Genomic DNA, 16,324 nt, shown 5'->3' with positions numbered 1-16,324 from the left:
TATTACATATCCTTTGAGATTATAGTAGTCTGATCATTTAACAACTGCGTTTTGTATTTGAATTTGAAGGACATCAAATAAGAAATATGCAACCTGCATGAAGAACGTTTGGTGTCTACCGCTTCAGAGCTAGTAGGATCTTAAACCTCATATGTCGTTCAATTTGACAGAGATACGATTTATTTTACTCTGCTATGATAATCCTTGCACTCTTACTAGCTGCTAAAACTCTCAACATTAATGAGGAGAATAATGAAGACGATTGATATCTTTGTGCTCAGCAGTACAGAAGTATGGAAGAAATGGTTTAATGTCAAATGTGCTTTTTTTTTTTTTTCATCGTCACTTTCTTTTTCTGACTTGTGGATTGTCTTTGTAATACATGTCATGTTTCTGTAGCAACATTACTTTGTGTGACGATATTTATATTAATAACCAGCACTTCAGGTTTAGGTGTCACACAGATTGGGTGGGTTTGTTGCAAACTGTACACATTCATTTCCACTTATAGCTTTCCCTTCTAGTCTCACTCCTCTCTGTTATGGTTATCCACAGACGAGACAGGAGTATTCTGTTTTTCCCTCGATGTCCTTCAGCTCATTTTTGAACTGCTCAATGAGCTGAGCCTCAAGATTATTGTAACTCTTGGTAGTCAGGCAGTCCTGGTTCTTGGGGAAGTAGGCTGTTTTAGCTCCTGCAATAGATCTCGAGGATTCTGCATTTAAAAAGGGACACACATTCTTACCACTTTTGAACAGCATTGACTTTGGAAAATGTCATCAATATTTCAATATGACTTAATAATTTACAACAGAATGAGAGGATGTTTTAGTTACAGTATTACATGTTACAGCTCTACAAGCTGTCCACCATGGCCTTTCTGTGGAGGTACAGAGAGACTTTACAGATGATTTACAGAGGGGACTTACTGTTGCAAACGGCCAGCTTGTTCCCTCCAATGTAATGGGTTGTCCATTTGAATCTGGTGTCTGCACTGCATTCCTCATACAGACGACTGTTCCTCAAGAACGCAAAGTCATAGCCCTGTGTAGTGAATACATTACTATTAATGAGGCAAAAATGGCAAATAATTAATAATTTGCTAGAATGCTAGCAGATACCAATAGACTTCCAGCCATTGTGCTAGCCCTAGTTATCATTGGCTCGTAAAACCAACTCTAACTTCCTTCAAACTGGACACAGAAACATACAAATTGTATCCACGAGTTCATCTGACTCTGGGGAAGTAGATAAAGGGCCTCGTTGCCAAAGTCCTGAAGTATCCCTTTAAGGACCAAACATTTATTTATTTATTTTACTTTCCCCCCCATTTTCTGTAGATTTTTTTTTTTTTTGTTGCAGAAACTGTTTGTGTTTCATATAAAGGAATAGCCTATTGTAGAATACTGCATATTTAATCTTTGTGCCACCATACAGTGTGATTATAAGAGGCTTTTAGCTCATAGGCCTGTGATGTTGCAGGAAAGAGTACCTCATTGCACATGGGTTTACAGTAACGCCTCTTGTTGATGGTGACACACACAAGTCCTCCTTTACTATGGGCTACTGCAGCTGGACACTGTTTGGGCTCAACGTCCTGGCAAACTATACAAGGAAAACACACAGAAACACAATAATTACTTAGGTAATACATAGGTAATACATTTAGAAAGAAAAAGTAAAGCCAATGTAATTATGGGTTACACGAAAAGAGACCCTTTGCTCTGCCATAGCTTATTTGGGGCCAATAAAGTATTTGTCAGCAACAAACTCTTATTGTACACAGATCTGTGTTTTGCTCAGGACTCTTACGTGTTTTTTGATGTTTCTGTAGAATGACTGTCAGTGTTTGTAGGGAGTTAATCACAACAGCAGTCTGGTCATCGCTCCATTCGCTAGTAATGTTTTCAGCACATCGTGTTGCCTCCTGTTGACAGATAGTGGAAAGAGATGTCATACATCTGTTTGAAATCCAAGTACCAAAACATGTCAACTTCAAGTTAGATTTACCAAGAGCAACTAATCAGCATTGCATTATTGGTAAAAGTTGACCACAGATTAAACCGTTTTTAGACTAAATTCAGTGATGAAGTTATCCATACTGCAAGCTGAGTAGAGAGCTGTTTAAACATCAAGGTGGTTGAGGAGCAGCTATTGTTCCCAACATCTTCCTCCTGAGCAACAGCATATGAGAGGACAGCTGGCAGACACAAAAAACATTCCGAATTACACAACAGTCTCAACCTTGTCAAGGGCCAAAGCATAGTTGTTCTTCTGATTGAAAAATGAGTTCCATGATGTGACAGGTTGATACTCGGCATGTAGGCCTACTGTGTTTAAATACATTGTTACCATAAACTCAAACACATATAATGAATATGAAGGCTCAATTAAGTTTCTACCCCATCATGGCTTGCCTTCTTACCTGTCAGTGAGCAAAAGCAAAGTAGAACTCTTCTTGTTGTAGTTTGTGTCATGTTGTCAATGTTGTTTCTTCCCTCAGTCTAAGTTGTAACCACCGTTGGTGTATTTAACCACTGACTGGAATTTGGGGAGGGTACAAAGTGTGTTGCTACTGACCAGTTTCCCAGTCATGGGCCAGACTGTGGACTTTCGGGAATTCACAGATTTCGCAATTGTTTAGAAATGTTGTACAATTCAGCAAATTTCTTAATTTCTCACAGAGATGACATTGCTTGTTCTGGATTATGTTTTTGTCAGCATTATATTAACAGGCCATGAGTTATATTCAATTTACACTGTACATGTTTGAGTGGATTCCTTAACTGAGCTGATGGGGGCACTGTTACTGCATGTTTTTTTTCTTCACATTGTCAACGGATCACTTTACATTTGTTGATGCAGGCAGTTGTTATTTTAAAGTTATGAAAATGCTTCATTCTTTTCAGAAAATACATTCACCCTCTAGTTATTTTGTTTCAGTTGAGTGAATGTTGCTGTAAGATTTCAAAGACCCATTTGTGTCCCTGTCTGCACATGGATCTGTGAGATCACTCAGTGATGCATAATGTGACCATCCTACACAGTGGCCAAAGGGACTGGTTGAGTCAAAAAGCATGACTGACTGACTAATAAGTATGGGTGGCATTCATTATATATGGAGATGATCAGGGAAACATTCATTATCCATGGAGATGATCAGGGAAACATTCATTGTGTATGGAGATGATCAGGGAAACATTCATTACACATTGAGATGATCAGGGAAACATTCATTGTGTATGGAGATGATCAGGGAAACATTCATTATTTAGAGTTTTGGAAATAAAATTGAGCTCATTAAGACAGAAAGTGGGTTTTGTTGGATTTAATCAAAAATCGAAGTAATTCAAATGTATTTTTTTTCCCATTATTTAACTATGCAAGTCAGTAAAGAACAAATTCTTATTTTCAATGACGGCCTAGGAACAGTGGGTTAACTACCTTGTTCAGGGGCAGAACGACAGATTTGTACCTTGCCAGCTCAGGGATTTGATCTTACAACCTTTAGGTTACTAGTCCAATGGTCTAACCACTTCTACGCTGCCGCCCCCATACAATTTACAAGCTTTCATTTTGTCACACAAGCTGTCAACTTTTGACATCATTGACTATTTGACGGTATATTTACTGCATTTACTGGCAACGCAATACATTCATATTTTTTTTCATGGCATACTTTTGTTGTCTTAAATTGCAATCAGAATAGTGTATACCACATTTATGACAAAAAACGCAACAATAAACTGTAAATCACTGCAGACAGTGAATGTAGCACACATATAATTATAATTCAAACGATAAGTTTGCCCCTTTCTATGAATAGATGCAGGCTGAATAGACATCAGAAAATGGTAATTGTCATAAAAATCTGATCATCCATTGCACACACTGATATGCCCCTGTGACCGGTGTCAGTACTGTGATGAATGGTTGGAGAAAACAGGGTCCCTTTTTTCTGTTGAACCTTTTTCAAATATCAATGACATTCTCCCAGGATTCTACCACTCCTTCATCGTCATTCTATTAAATGACCGAAGTGTCAGAAAAGGCAGCTCAGTTGTCAAATGACTCACATGGATTAATTCTAGTTTCCGAGAATGAGATAATTGATATTCAAGCTGCTGACACCTATGGTGGAGATTATGCGTTGTCTGGACTAGCGCCTCAAGGGAAAGTTCAAACACGGCAACACATTATTCAATATTATAAAACAAATTGTTTGGATCATGGATGCTGATTGGTTGATATTTAGGGAGTTGTGTCATAATGTCTCCCTTGGGAAAAAGTGTCTTCACATTATTTTTACATGCTACTTTTTGGTTTACAACAATTGGGGGTTGTATAAACCTACCTGTCTGCCTTTACAACCTGTGCAACAGTGTATCATTTTACAAATATAATCTCTCCCGTGCCAGCAAAGAAGAGGAAAACATTGGCTGTCACCAACCAATGCCTGGACCATGGACAATTCTTCCACTCGTGTGCCATCCAGGCAGGTCACCCATGATAAAAGTCAGTTTTCGACATCCATCCATGTCTGAGGACATCGGGAGATGAACTGTAAACCGGCTACTAGGGGCAACAGTGAGTGCTGTTACCTTCAAGTAGGTTTCTTTTTTTCTATGTCATTGGGCACGGCGGATGACTGAATGCATATGCCTCTGATTTTAAAGGTTGAAATCCAATAATGGTAAGTTGTTTTTTTATTTTTGTTTTAAGCCATCCAAAACCTTAACCCTTAAAACCTGTTCAGGCTGCAGGGTGAATATTGAAAAAACTGGAAAATATGTGCACATTTTCAAACGGCCTCCTAAGAAACTTTTTATTTTACAATATGCATATATTTACTACTGTTGGATAGATAACAGTCTATAGTTTCTAAAAAGGTTTGAATTATTTCTCTAAGTCGAACAGAAATATTTTTACAGCCATTTTCCCAGCCGAATTGAGATTTCCAAAATGCGATGTGTCTCTTTAAGACCTTGTCTATAAAAGGTCATTAGACTTAGGACCGTAGAAACACGTCACACGCCTTCATCAGGCTGGAATGCGGAAGTGAGAATTGAAAGCAGTCGAATATCTCGTCCATGGACTGAATAACACACCTTCTTGTGAGACCTGCGCAGTTAAAAAAAAATTCCGGGCGCGAAGCATAATTTGGTCTCGGCTGCTGGAAGAAGGTCGATAACGGTGAATATGATCTCTGACTTCGATATTATTTGATACATGTCACAAAATCATCCTAAAGTATGTTTTTTCAATATACTTTAATTATATTATTGCAATTTATTCTGGACTTTAGATGTGATACAACGGAAGATTTTTGAAGAAAGACAGATTAGCGCCGCAATGCTATTGTGCTTGCTAACCAAAGAGGGAAATAGTTCGTTCTGGAACCCAACTAAAGACTCTACTGGACATTGGACCCCGTTACAACATTCTGATGGAATATCAACAAAGATAAGGACCCAATTTGGGATGCTTTTTCATATATCTGTCGAACTGTTGTATGCTAACTCTGCTAACTGTGCTAGGCTAGCGCTTGACTTATGCTAGTGCTGCCTTATGCTAGCTTATGTTGTTAGCTAATATAACGATATATTGTGTTTTCGCTGTAAAACACTTCAAAAATCTGAAATATTGGCTTTATTCACACGATATCTGTCTTTCATTAGCTATCCACCATATGTTTTTCTGAAATGTTTTATGAGGTGTAATTAGTAGTCGACGTTGGTGTATGTATTTTCTCTGGCTACTCCCGTCTGGATTCAGACTCTAGCTATGTGGTAGCATTTATGGTAGCATCAATGTAAAACTGATTTATAGCTAAAATATGCACTTTTTATGAACAAAACATAGATTTATTGTGTAACATGTTATATGACTGTCATCTGAGGTAGTTTTTTCTGGGTTCTTTAGGTTGGTTTTAGTTTATTTCGGTTGGCTTGTGCATGCTACTTGAATCATAATTCATACATCATAATCATATTCATACGTGTCTGTCCACTTTTGTATTTGGTGGTGAGCTAACATAAATATATGTGGTGTTTTCTCTGTAAAACATTTAAAAAATCGGACATGTTGGCTGGATTGACAAGATGTTTATCTTTCAAATGCTGTATTGGACTTGTTAATGTGTGAAAGTTAAATATTTAAAAAAAATAGATTTTGAATTTCGCACCCTGCAGCTGTTGTCATTTTCGTTCCGATTTCGGGCTTGCAGGCCAAACAGGTTAACTTAACCATTCGGAGTTAATGCCTAACCTTAAGAATTTAGAGTTAATGCCTAACCTTAAGAATTTGGAGTTCATGCCTAACCTTAAGAATTTGGAGTTAATGCCTAACCTTAAGAATTCGGAGTTAATGCCTAAACTTAACCTTAAACACTTTGAAATGTGACGTTTGATGAACATCGTTGAACGTCTAATTCTGACGTTTGGTTAGCTATGACTCGCCAAACATAGTTGTTGCCAATGTAGGATTTTTGGATATTTATTCACTTCATTATTTATGAAAGTTCTTGTTTCTCATCATCATTGAATCTCTAACTACAGGTCAATGTTTTGAATAGGATAGCAACGCCAAATGAATTGAACGATTAGAACTAACGACTGGGTCTAAACAGTAGAAAATAACTAAAAAGACCAGCCCGCCTGTGTAGCAACTTCAGACTGCAAAAACACATTTTCTTTTTAAAATAATGTTTTGAAGGAAAACATTTAATTAATATTTGTATAAATATGTTGAAAACCATTTCATAAAAGCAATAATGCCCTCTAACCTGGGAATGATCTTGTGACAACTCCTTCCAAGGGCAGTATCCTGGTCCTTGGCTTCGCCTTGGGCCTCAGAGCAGCCCTTGTCGGGAGTTGTCACACGATAAATCCCGGGTTCGAGGGGATTATTGCTTAAATAATTAATAATCCTGTTAATTGCTAATTTGTTTTGTTTTAAGATTGATTACTTCCACACAGTTAAAATTCACAGTGTTCTGTTTCATACCCAAAAGATACAGTACATAAATATCTATTGTCTATCTATCATGTCCGGAAAATGGATTACCCTTTAATAAAAGCCTCTCTGTATGTGTCTGGAAGGAGGAGTGGGGGAAATTGTCTGACCATGCTTTTGAGAGAGTTTTCTCAGAGATCTTTTCAAATGCAACTTTGAGGCTGTGAATGATTAAGAATCTAAGGCCCAGCAGGGTAGTTACTCTGAGCTTTGCGCAGTTGTTTTGTGTTCTGTTTTGACAAATTAAGATCACAGAATCCACTTAACCTTATGAGTCCCACTGTCACGCCGACGTGATTTAGGACTTCTAACCCCTTTGAAACCGACTTATAGGTTGTACCATTGGATTTGCCGATGTCTTCTGCGTCCGTTGGTACCAACCATAGTGTCTATAATACTATAACTATATAAGGGCTGGACATAAATGAAAGTCAGATAAATAAACAACAGATTTTTGCTGGGGTCTCAGGACTGATTGGGTTAAGGTGAAGGGAAAACAACACATTTTAAGAAGAGCCTTGACTTCAGCTTTCTCTCAGAAAACACTCTGCACATACAGGCAGACTCCAGTATGCAGAAGATTAGTAAACACCTTGGAAACATGCACTTAGAAATGTACAAGCACTCAAATCCACATGCCGAGGAAACATCCATTTATTTCTCAAATATGTATAAGATGTAAATCAGAATAAAACATTTTCCCCTGCTAGTTTCTAGAGTCATGTGCTTGCTGTTGCTAACCAGATACATATTACAGTCCTGGGAGCAAAGAAAGAAAGCACAGACAAAAGGAAAGATCTCTATTATTCAGTGTGAATCAGTGTTCCTAGAACATTGGCAGGCACAGCTATTCATCGAGGCCAGACTGACAGGTGTCTTCTGCCATAGCTGTTCACATTGAACCCACATTGATTGTCTGCATATCAACTACTTACTGTGGAGAATTGACATTACAGAGTATGTCATTGCCAATTAAAAAAATGGGGGATGAGTTCATTGTTTTCTCCAGCAGAAATTGAATGGCATAATATAGCTAGTGTGGCTGCCATAATTCAAGCTTCGTTTAGACATTTCATTGCACATTATGTCTTCACATCATGTGTGTTTTTGCGTGGCAAGACATTGTCTTTCGTGCAATATGTTCCAGATGAGTAGTTTGTGGATTGACCCAAAGTGTTGTTTGGCCTTTTTTACCTGGTCTTGGGGATCGCCAAGCATCTACAGGCTCATGATCATGGGACTTCTATCATCTCAGTGCAATATGAGGATTTAATTGGCTAATAGCCATGAGAATATTGATGCTAATGAGGGACAAAGTAGGTTTATATAGCTACTGTGGCTCGAGGCTACCACTAGTCCACCAGTCCTAAAAGTTGGCTTTAGTAGTATTTATTTTAGCTGAAAGGAAAACATACAAAGTTAACGCCAATTGCAGTTGAAGTTGATGTTGAAGATTTCAAATCACTGTACATTACAGTGTGTGTAATTTGTAACAGTATTTTTATTGGAATTTCACAATTTTCACCCATATTAAGACATACAACAACAGAGACAAAGCAAAAAAACAGCACTCACTTACACATTACTGAGTGTATCTATATATACATACACATACATACATACGCATACATACACATATACATACAGAGGGGAGAAGAAGTATTTGATACACTGCCGATTTTGCAGGTTTTCCTACTTACAAAGCATGTAGAGGTCTGTAATTTTTATCATAGGTACACTTCAACTCTGAGAGACGGAATCTAAAACAAAAATCCAGAAAATCACATTCTATGATTTTTAAGTAATGAATTTGCGTTTTATTGCATGACATAAGTATTTGATACATCAGAAAACTTAATATTTGATCAGGTTTGCACACACTGCAGCAGGAATTTTGGCCCACTCCTCCATACAGACCTTCTCCAGATCCTTCAGGTTTCGGGGCCTTTCAGCTCCCTCCAAAGATTTTCTATTGGGTTAAGGTCTGGAGACTGGCTAGGCCACTCCAGGACCTTGAGATGATTCTTACGGAACCACTCCTTAGTTGCCCTGGCTGTGTGTTTCGGGTCGTTGTCATGCTGAAAGACCCAGCCACGACCCATCTTCAATGCTCTTACTGAGGGAAGGAGGTTGTTGGCCAAGATCTCGCAATACATGGCCCCATCCATCCTCCCCTCAATACAGTGCAGTCGTCCTGTCCCCTTTGCAGAAAAGCATCCCCAAAGAATGATGTTTCCACCTCCACGCTTCACGGTTGGGATGGTGTTCTTGGGGTTGTACTCATCCTTCTTCTTCCTCCAAACACGGCGAGTGGAGTTTAGACCACATGACTTTCTCCCATTCCTCCTCTGGATCATCCAGATGGTTATTGGCAAACTTCAGACGGGCCTGGACATGCGATGGCTTGAGCAGGGGGACCTTGCGTGCGCTGCAGGATTTTAATCCATGACGGCGTAGTGTGTTACTAATGGTTTTCTTTCAGACTGTGGTCCCAGCTCTCTTCAGGTCATTGACCAGGTCCTGTAGTTCTGGGCTGATCCCTTCTGGGCAGAACACCAGACCAGTATCTTTGAATTTTGGTACATGACCATAAACAATGTGTTAGGGTGCCTGTATCAGTTTTGCATTTAAGACACTGAGGAGAAGAGGAAGAGGAGCTAATAGCATGTCTGCGATTTGGGGATATATGCAATCTGTGTATTATTCTTAATTGGATTGCTCTAGTACGATTACATATAGATATTGTTTTTGCATATCTCCAAATGTCCTCCCACATCTCTTCGTCAATAGTAACAGACAATTCTTTCTCCCACACTTGTTTCACCCTCTGTGTGTCGACATCAGAAAAGGACCTTAAAGCATCATAAAACAGACTTACAGACATTTTCCTTTGTGGGAAAAAAAGCATTCTTTCAATCAGACATACCAGGGTTACCAATTAAGGTGGTGCTCTTCACAATATAATGTCTTACTTGTAGGAAGCGGAAAAAGTCCTGCTTTGGGAGTCAATATTTCTCGACCATCTGCTCAAATGACAATAAAATCTTATCAGCAAATAAGTCCTTTAGTCTGCGTATGCCCTTATTAAGCCAAAAGTTAAAGCCAGCATCCAGCAATCCTGGACCAAAATCTGGGTTGTTAAGAATTGGGGTAAGAGCAGAGGTTAGTTTGGACCTTCCCAGGAAGCTTTGAACTGACCTCCATACTTTGAGTGTGTTAAGTGTAATAGGATTATTGCAGTGATCTTCTACAGACTTGAAACTTCTGAAAAATAAAAGATCCTGTAAGGGGTATTTTGAAAGAGAAGTCTAAATGTCTAACCAAATAGAGTTGTCATCGTTTGTGATCCAGTCAGAAATATAACATAGGTGGGCACACCACTGATAGAACCTGATATTGGGCAGATCCAAGCCACCCATAGAACTTGGCAGCTGCAATATTGCCATCTTAAGTCTTGGCTTGCGTTTAATCCATATAAAGGAACTTAGCCATCCATTTACATCCTTTATTACCTTATTGGAGAGTAATACTGGGATCATTTGGATTGGGTAAAGTAGTCTTGGTAAAATGTTCATTTTCAAGAGGGATATTCTACCCAACCAAGAAATCGGGAGAGAGTTCCAGCGCTCCAGATCCTGTCTGATTGTATCAAACAAGGGAACAAAATTGGCTTTGTACATTTGCTGGAATTTAGGAGTTACAAATATACCCAGATACGTAAAACCTGAGGGAGACCATTTAAAAGGGAATGGGGGAGAAGTATTAGGTACAGAGGGAAGGTTACCAAGTTGCATAGCCTCTGATTTAGTTAAGTTAATCTTTTCGCCTGAGAATTCGCTGAATAATTCAAAAATATTAATAAAAGATGTAGTTGAAGTCTCGGGACTAGAGATGAATATCAGGACATTATCAGCATACAAGCTTATGTTATGGTGAACATCACCAATGAGCAGCCCCTGTATAGCAGGCGTTACCCTGATGGCCTCGGCCAGTGGTTCCATAACGAGTGCAAATCGGAGAGGGGACAAAGGACAGCCCTGTCTGGTACCTCTGTATATAGAGAAGCTATTTGACCTTAGGCCATTAGTAAGGACAGCAGCCTGAGGATCATCATATAAAACTTTCACCCATTTTATAAAGTTGTCCCCTAGACCAAATGTATTTAAAGCAAAGAATAGTTAAGACCACTCCACATGATCAAATGCCTTCTCAGCATCTAGGGAGAGCACAAGACCATCCATAGCACTTTGTTGGTAGGCTTGAATTACATTAACTTCTCTAGGGTATGTCGTCAACAGCCAGTGAAACTGCAGGGCGCCAAATTCAAAACAACAGAAATCCCATAATTTAAATTCCTCAAACATACAAGTATTTTACACCATTTTACAGCTACACTTGTTGCAAATCCAGCCAAAGTGTCCGATTTCAAAAAGGTTTTACGACGAAAGCACACCAAACGATTATGTTAGGTATGAGCCAAGTCACAGAAAAAGACAGTCATTTTTCCAGCTAAAGAGAGCAGTAACAAAAAGCAGAAAGAGATAAAAATGAATCACTAACCTTTGATAATCTTCATCAGATGACACTCATTTTTATTTTTATGTTTATTTTACCATTATTTTACCAGGTAAGTTGACTGAGAACACGTTCTCATTTGCAGCAACGACCTGGGGAATAGTTACAGGGGAGAGGAGGGGGATGAATGAGCCAATTGTAAACTGGGGATTATTAGGTGACCATGATGGTTTGAGGGCCAGATTGGGAAACTAACTTCTTCATTACACAAAGGAATAACCTCAACCAATTTCCAAAGACTGGTGACATCCAATGGAAGCGGTAGGAACTGCAAACAAGTCCCTTAGAAATCTGATGTCCCAATGAAACCTCATTGAAAAAACAGTGACCTCAAAAAAATACAAATTCTGGTTTGTCCTCGGGGTTTTGCCTGCTACATAAGTTCTGTTATGCTCACAGACATGATTCAAACAGTTTTAGAAACTTCAGAGTGTTTCCTATCCAAATCTAATAATATGCATATTTTATAATCTGGGGATGAGTAGAAGGAAGTTGAAATTGGGCACGCTATTTATCCAAAAGTGAAAATGCTGCCCCCTACCCCGAAGAAGTTAAGTGACTTAGCTCGAGGAGAGAGTGAAGCTATACCGCTGGGAAACGTATCAATAAGGGGGTTCAACAAACAATCTCCTCCAACCACTGCAGTGCCTGAGTTTAATTCTGAAAAGTCTAGAAATACCTTAGTGAGGAAAACAGGGGGTTGGGCAGGGGGGGGGGAGTAAATATTCATTATGGAAATGTTCTGCCCTTGTAAAGTACAATTAATTATAACAAAGCGACCAAATTTATCTTTCACACAATTCAAGACCTTAAGTGGTAAGTTCTTTTTCACAAGAATTGCTATACCTCTACTTCTGGATGTAAATGATGAGAAAAACACTTGACCAAACCCCTCTTGTTGTAATTTCAGATGCTCCTTATCATCCAAATGAGTTTCTTGCAACAGGGCAATATCAATATTTTATTTTTTCAAAAAAGACAGTACCTTCTTCCTTTTAATGGGGTTATGGCTCCCTCTAATGTTCCATGTACATACACACAGTCTGTTACCTGCCATTGACCATTCAATATCCAGACTGAATCCTACTGTAAAAGTGGGGTGGTACCTTTTTCCATGTGTTGAACTCTATCTCACCGAGCATAACCAAACGATATGAACCCTGAACTCGAACTATACTAAACCCAAAAAGTAAACATGTAAAGATCCAAAAGTGGGTTTTCCCACTAGCTAACATGCAGGGGATTTCAACTTTCCAATGTAGACTTAAGTCTGCATTGCCACTCAATAGCCTCATCCTTTATATATATATGGAAATGAAAATCAATAGAAGAAGATTGAGGCTCTTCTAAAACCAAGCCTGGGCACCAATATAGATTCACACATATCTCAGCCTGAGCTATAGCGGCAGTTACTTTAGCAAGAAAAACAATAAAGATACAAATATTACTGAACCGGAGCACGTGAGAACTCTGTTACACTGTTTCATGATCAGATAAAAAAAAAAAAATTTTTATCCAATGCCGCGGAGGTGGAGCTTAAAGTTAATTACCCGAGAGAGTCAATAAACGCAGCAGCCTCTTCAGGTGTGTAGAGTTTTTTAGGCGATCCGTTGACCATAATCTTCAATGTGGCCGGGTACAGCAGTGCTTAGTCCATCTTCATTCTCTTGAGTCGAGCCTTCGCCTCATCAAACTCTTGCGTCTTCGTACAACGGCTGTGGAATAATCATTGAAGAATGAGACCTTTGGACCTTTACATTGACTAACGTCAGAACCGATGCTGCTTGTCGGTGAAGTTGTGGAACTTTATAACCACTGGCCGTGGGCGCTGGTTGGGACCGGGTATCGGTGCTTGAAAGCGATGGGCTCTGTCCAGCTTCACACGACCAGCCTTCGCGTCCATTTGCAGGTAGTCAGGGATCCATTCCTCAAATTTTTTTACAGAACGTGTCCCTTCAGAATTTTCCAGGATTCCCACAACACGAATATTGCATCTGCGTCCTTGACTATCCAAGTCGTCAATGTGCTCCGCCATTTCGCGCACCTGTTTCTCAAGTGCTTTTATTTTAGTGTTCATAGATGTAGTGGAAGTTTCCACTGTAGCAATTCTTCCTTCCGCCTCATCAACACGTTTGACAACCCTCTGTAGTTCAGCTGAATGGCCTGCTATTGCTACCGTTCTTATCTTAACGTTAGCTAGCTCCTCCTGCACATCTACAAGGATGGTGGTTTTAGTCGAGTTCTTAGTAGTTCCGTTGGGCATGTTGTCGGAGATTTTTGAGAAATAGCCGTCAAGACTCATTGTAGGATAACTTATTTAGCCAATTCTACCACTTTTTCAAGCTAGGAGATTAATGTAGAAATATAAATTTACGAATGCCACGGGAGCTCGCTGAAACAGTGTTCTCTCTACGGTGCCATTTTGTCCTCCCACAGTGTGTGTATTAATGTGTATTAGTTGACTGATAATGAGAGATAGAAAATGTATAGTTTTGTTTTAATATGTACCAACATTTGCTCATGTTATCATTGAGTCTTGTGCAGCAGGGTAGTCAAGTGAAAAGCCTGTGATGATTAAACAAATCCCTATAAATACCCCAAGTACTGTGTTTTACCTCCACGGGGGTGTGTGAGTTATCGGTTTAATTCAAATTTTTATATTGCTGTAAATGAACTCATTTGAATAAACCACAACGCCTCATGACAGTGCCAGGCTAGAGGATCTTGTTAAGGTCTCTTCAATATTAGAATCCAGCACAGAATCATGAGAGAAGATGAAGCAGCTTAAGTGATCCACTGTGACAAGTAGAGCATAAATAAACAGAGGTTGTCTTCTTTATGCTCAGAAAGATACATATTTGTTTTTAGATCTTTTACTTAATGTAGGGTTAGGTCATGAGAAGGTCCACGCTATATCTGTCACGATTGTCTTCTTTAAAGAATGTGGACCAAGGCGCAGCGTGTGCAAAATACATCTTCTCTTTATTTTGAAGATGAACACGACACAAAACACTTATACAAACTATACAAAAACAACAAACAACCGTGAAGCTACAAACGAAAGTGCACACACAAGCTACTTACGTTCAACATAAACAATTCCCCACAAACAGCTAAATCCTATGGTTGCCTTAAATATGGCTCCCAATCAGAGACAACAATAACCAGCTGTCTCTAATTGAGACCCAATTCAGGCAACCATAGACTTTCCTAGATATCTACACTCAACCATAGACACAGCTAGACTTCTATACTAAACATAAACCCAACTACTCTAATAAACCCCCTAAACTTTACAACCACCCTAGACACTACAAAAAAACACATACATTCCCCATGTCACACCCTGACCTAACTAAAATAATTAAGAAAACAAAGAATACTAAGGCCAGGGCGTGACAGAACCCCCCCCTTAAGGTGCGAACTCCGGGCGCACCAGCACACAGTCTAGGGGAGGGTCTGGGTGGGCGTCCGTCCACGGCGGCAGCTCCGGCACTGGTCGTGGTCCCCACCCCACCATAGTCACTACCCGCTTTCGTATCCTCCTCCAAATGACCACCCTCCAAATTAACCCCACTGGATTAAGGGGCAGCACCGACTAAGGGGCAGCACCGGACTAAGGGGCAGCACCGGACTAAGGGGCAGCACCGGACTAAGGGGCAGCACCGGACTAAGGGGCAGCACCGGACTAAGGGGCAGCACCAGGATAAGGGGCAGCACCAGGATAAGGGGCAGCACCAGGATAAGGGGCAGCACCAGGATAAGGGGCAGAACCAGGATAAGGGGCAGAACCAGGATAAGGGGCAGCACCAGGATAAGGGGCAGAACCAGGATAAGCGGCAGCTCCGGACTGAGGGACGGCAGCTCCGGACTGAGGGACGGCAGCTCCGGACTGAGGGACAACACCGGGCTGGCTGGCGGATCCTGGCTGGCTGGCGGATCCTGGCTGGCTGGCTCTGGCGGATCCTGGCTGGATGACGGCTCTGGCTGGTCATGGCTGGATGACGGCTCTGGCTGGTCATGGCTGGATGACGGCTCTGGCTGGTCATGGCTGGATGACGGCTCTGGCTGGTCATGGCTGGATGACGGCTCTGGCTGGTCATGGCTGGATGACGGCTCTGGCTGGTCATGGCTGGATGACGGCTCTGGCTGGTCATGGCTGGATGACGGCTCTGGCTGGTCATGGCTGGATGACGGCTCTGGCTGGTCATGGCTGGATGACGGCTCTGGCTGGTCATGGCTCGCTGACGGCTCTGGCTGGTCATGGCTCGCTGACGGCTCTGGCTGGTCATGGCTCGCTGACGGCTCTGGCTGGTCATGGCTCGCTGACGGCTCTGGCTGGTCATGGCTCGCTGACGGCTCTGGCTGGTCATGGCTCGCTGACGGCTCTGGCTGGTCATGGCTCGCTGACGGCTCTGGCTGGTCATGGCTCGCTGACGGCTCTGGCTGGTCATGGCTCGCTGACGGCTCTGGCTGGTCATGGCTCGCTGACGGCTCTGGCTGGTCATGGCTCGCTGACGGCTCTGGCTGGTCATGGCTCGCTGACGGCTCTGGCTGGTCATGGCTCGCTGACGGCTCTGGCTGGTCATGGCTCGCTGACGGCTCTGGCTGGTCATGGCTCGCTGACGGCTCTGGCTGATCCGGTCTGGCGGAAGGCTCTGGCTGATCCGGTCTGGCGGAAGGCTCTGGCTGATCCGGTCTGGCGGAAGGCTCTGGCTGATCCGGTCTGGCGGAA

The 16,324-nt window shown here is 41.2% G+C and overlaps 1 protein-coding gene across 1 annotated transcript; it reads right to left on the bottom strand.

The window, feature by feature from the left end:
• Nucleotides 1-292: 292 nt before the first annotated feature.
• Nucleotides 293-2,533, bottom strand: si:ch1073-126c3.2 (uncharacterized protein LOC555816 homolog). Its single transcript, XM_055927544.1, has 6 exons — nt 2,426-2,533; nt 2,103-2,200; nt 1,813-1,927; nt 1,493-1,605; nt 930-1,044; nt 293-715 (listed from the first exon to the last, which is right to left on the bottom strand). Exons 1-6 carry the CDS (start codon nt 2,475-2,477, stop codon nt 546-548), a joined length of 663 nt encoding a protein of 220 aa, XP_055783519.1. The 5' UTR covers nt 2,478-2,533; the 3' UTR covers nt 293-545.
• Between the last annotated feature and the right edge of the window lie 13,791 nt (nt 2,534-16,324).

Source organism: Salvelinus fontinalis, chromosome 1 (genome assembly GCF_029448725.1).
Source record: "Salvelinus fontinalis isolate EN_2023a chromosome 1, ASM2944872v1, whole genome shotgun sequence".
Taxonomy (NCBI): Eukaryota; Metazoa; Chordata; class Actinopteri; order Salmoniformes; family Salmonidae; genus Salvelinus; species Salvelinus fontinalis.
Note: the sequence above shows the minus strand (reverse complement) of the source record. Positions and strands in the feature narration are given on the sequence as shown.

Excerpts from the sequence above, each read along its gene's own strand:
- si:ch1073-126c3.2 (XM_055927544.1), bottom strand. The coding sequence starts at position 2,477 with ATGACACAAACTACAACAAGAAGAGTTCTACTTTGCTTTTGCTCACTG. Across the intron at positions 2,201-2,425 it reads TTGCTTTTGCTCACTGACAG|CTGTCCTCTCATATGCTGTT; the intron begins GTAAGAAGGCAA and ends TGTGTCTGCCAG. Across the intron at positions 1,045-1,492 it reads GTAAACCCATGTGCAATGAG|GGCTATGACTTTGCGTTCTT; the intron begins GTACTCTTTCCT and ends TTCACTACACAG.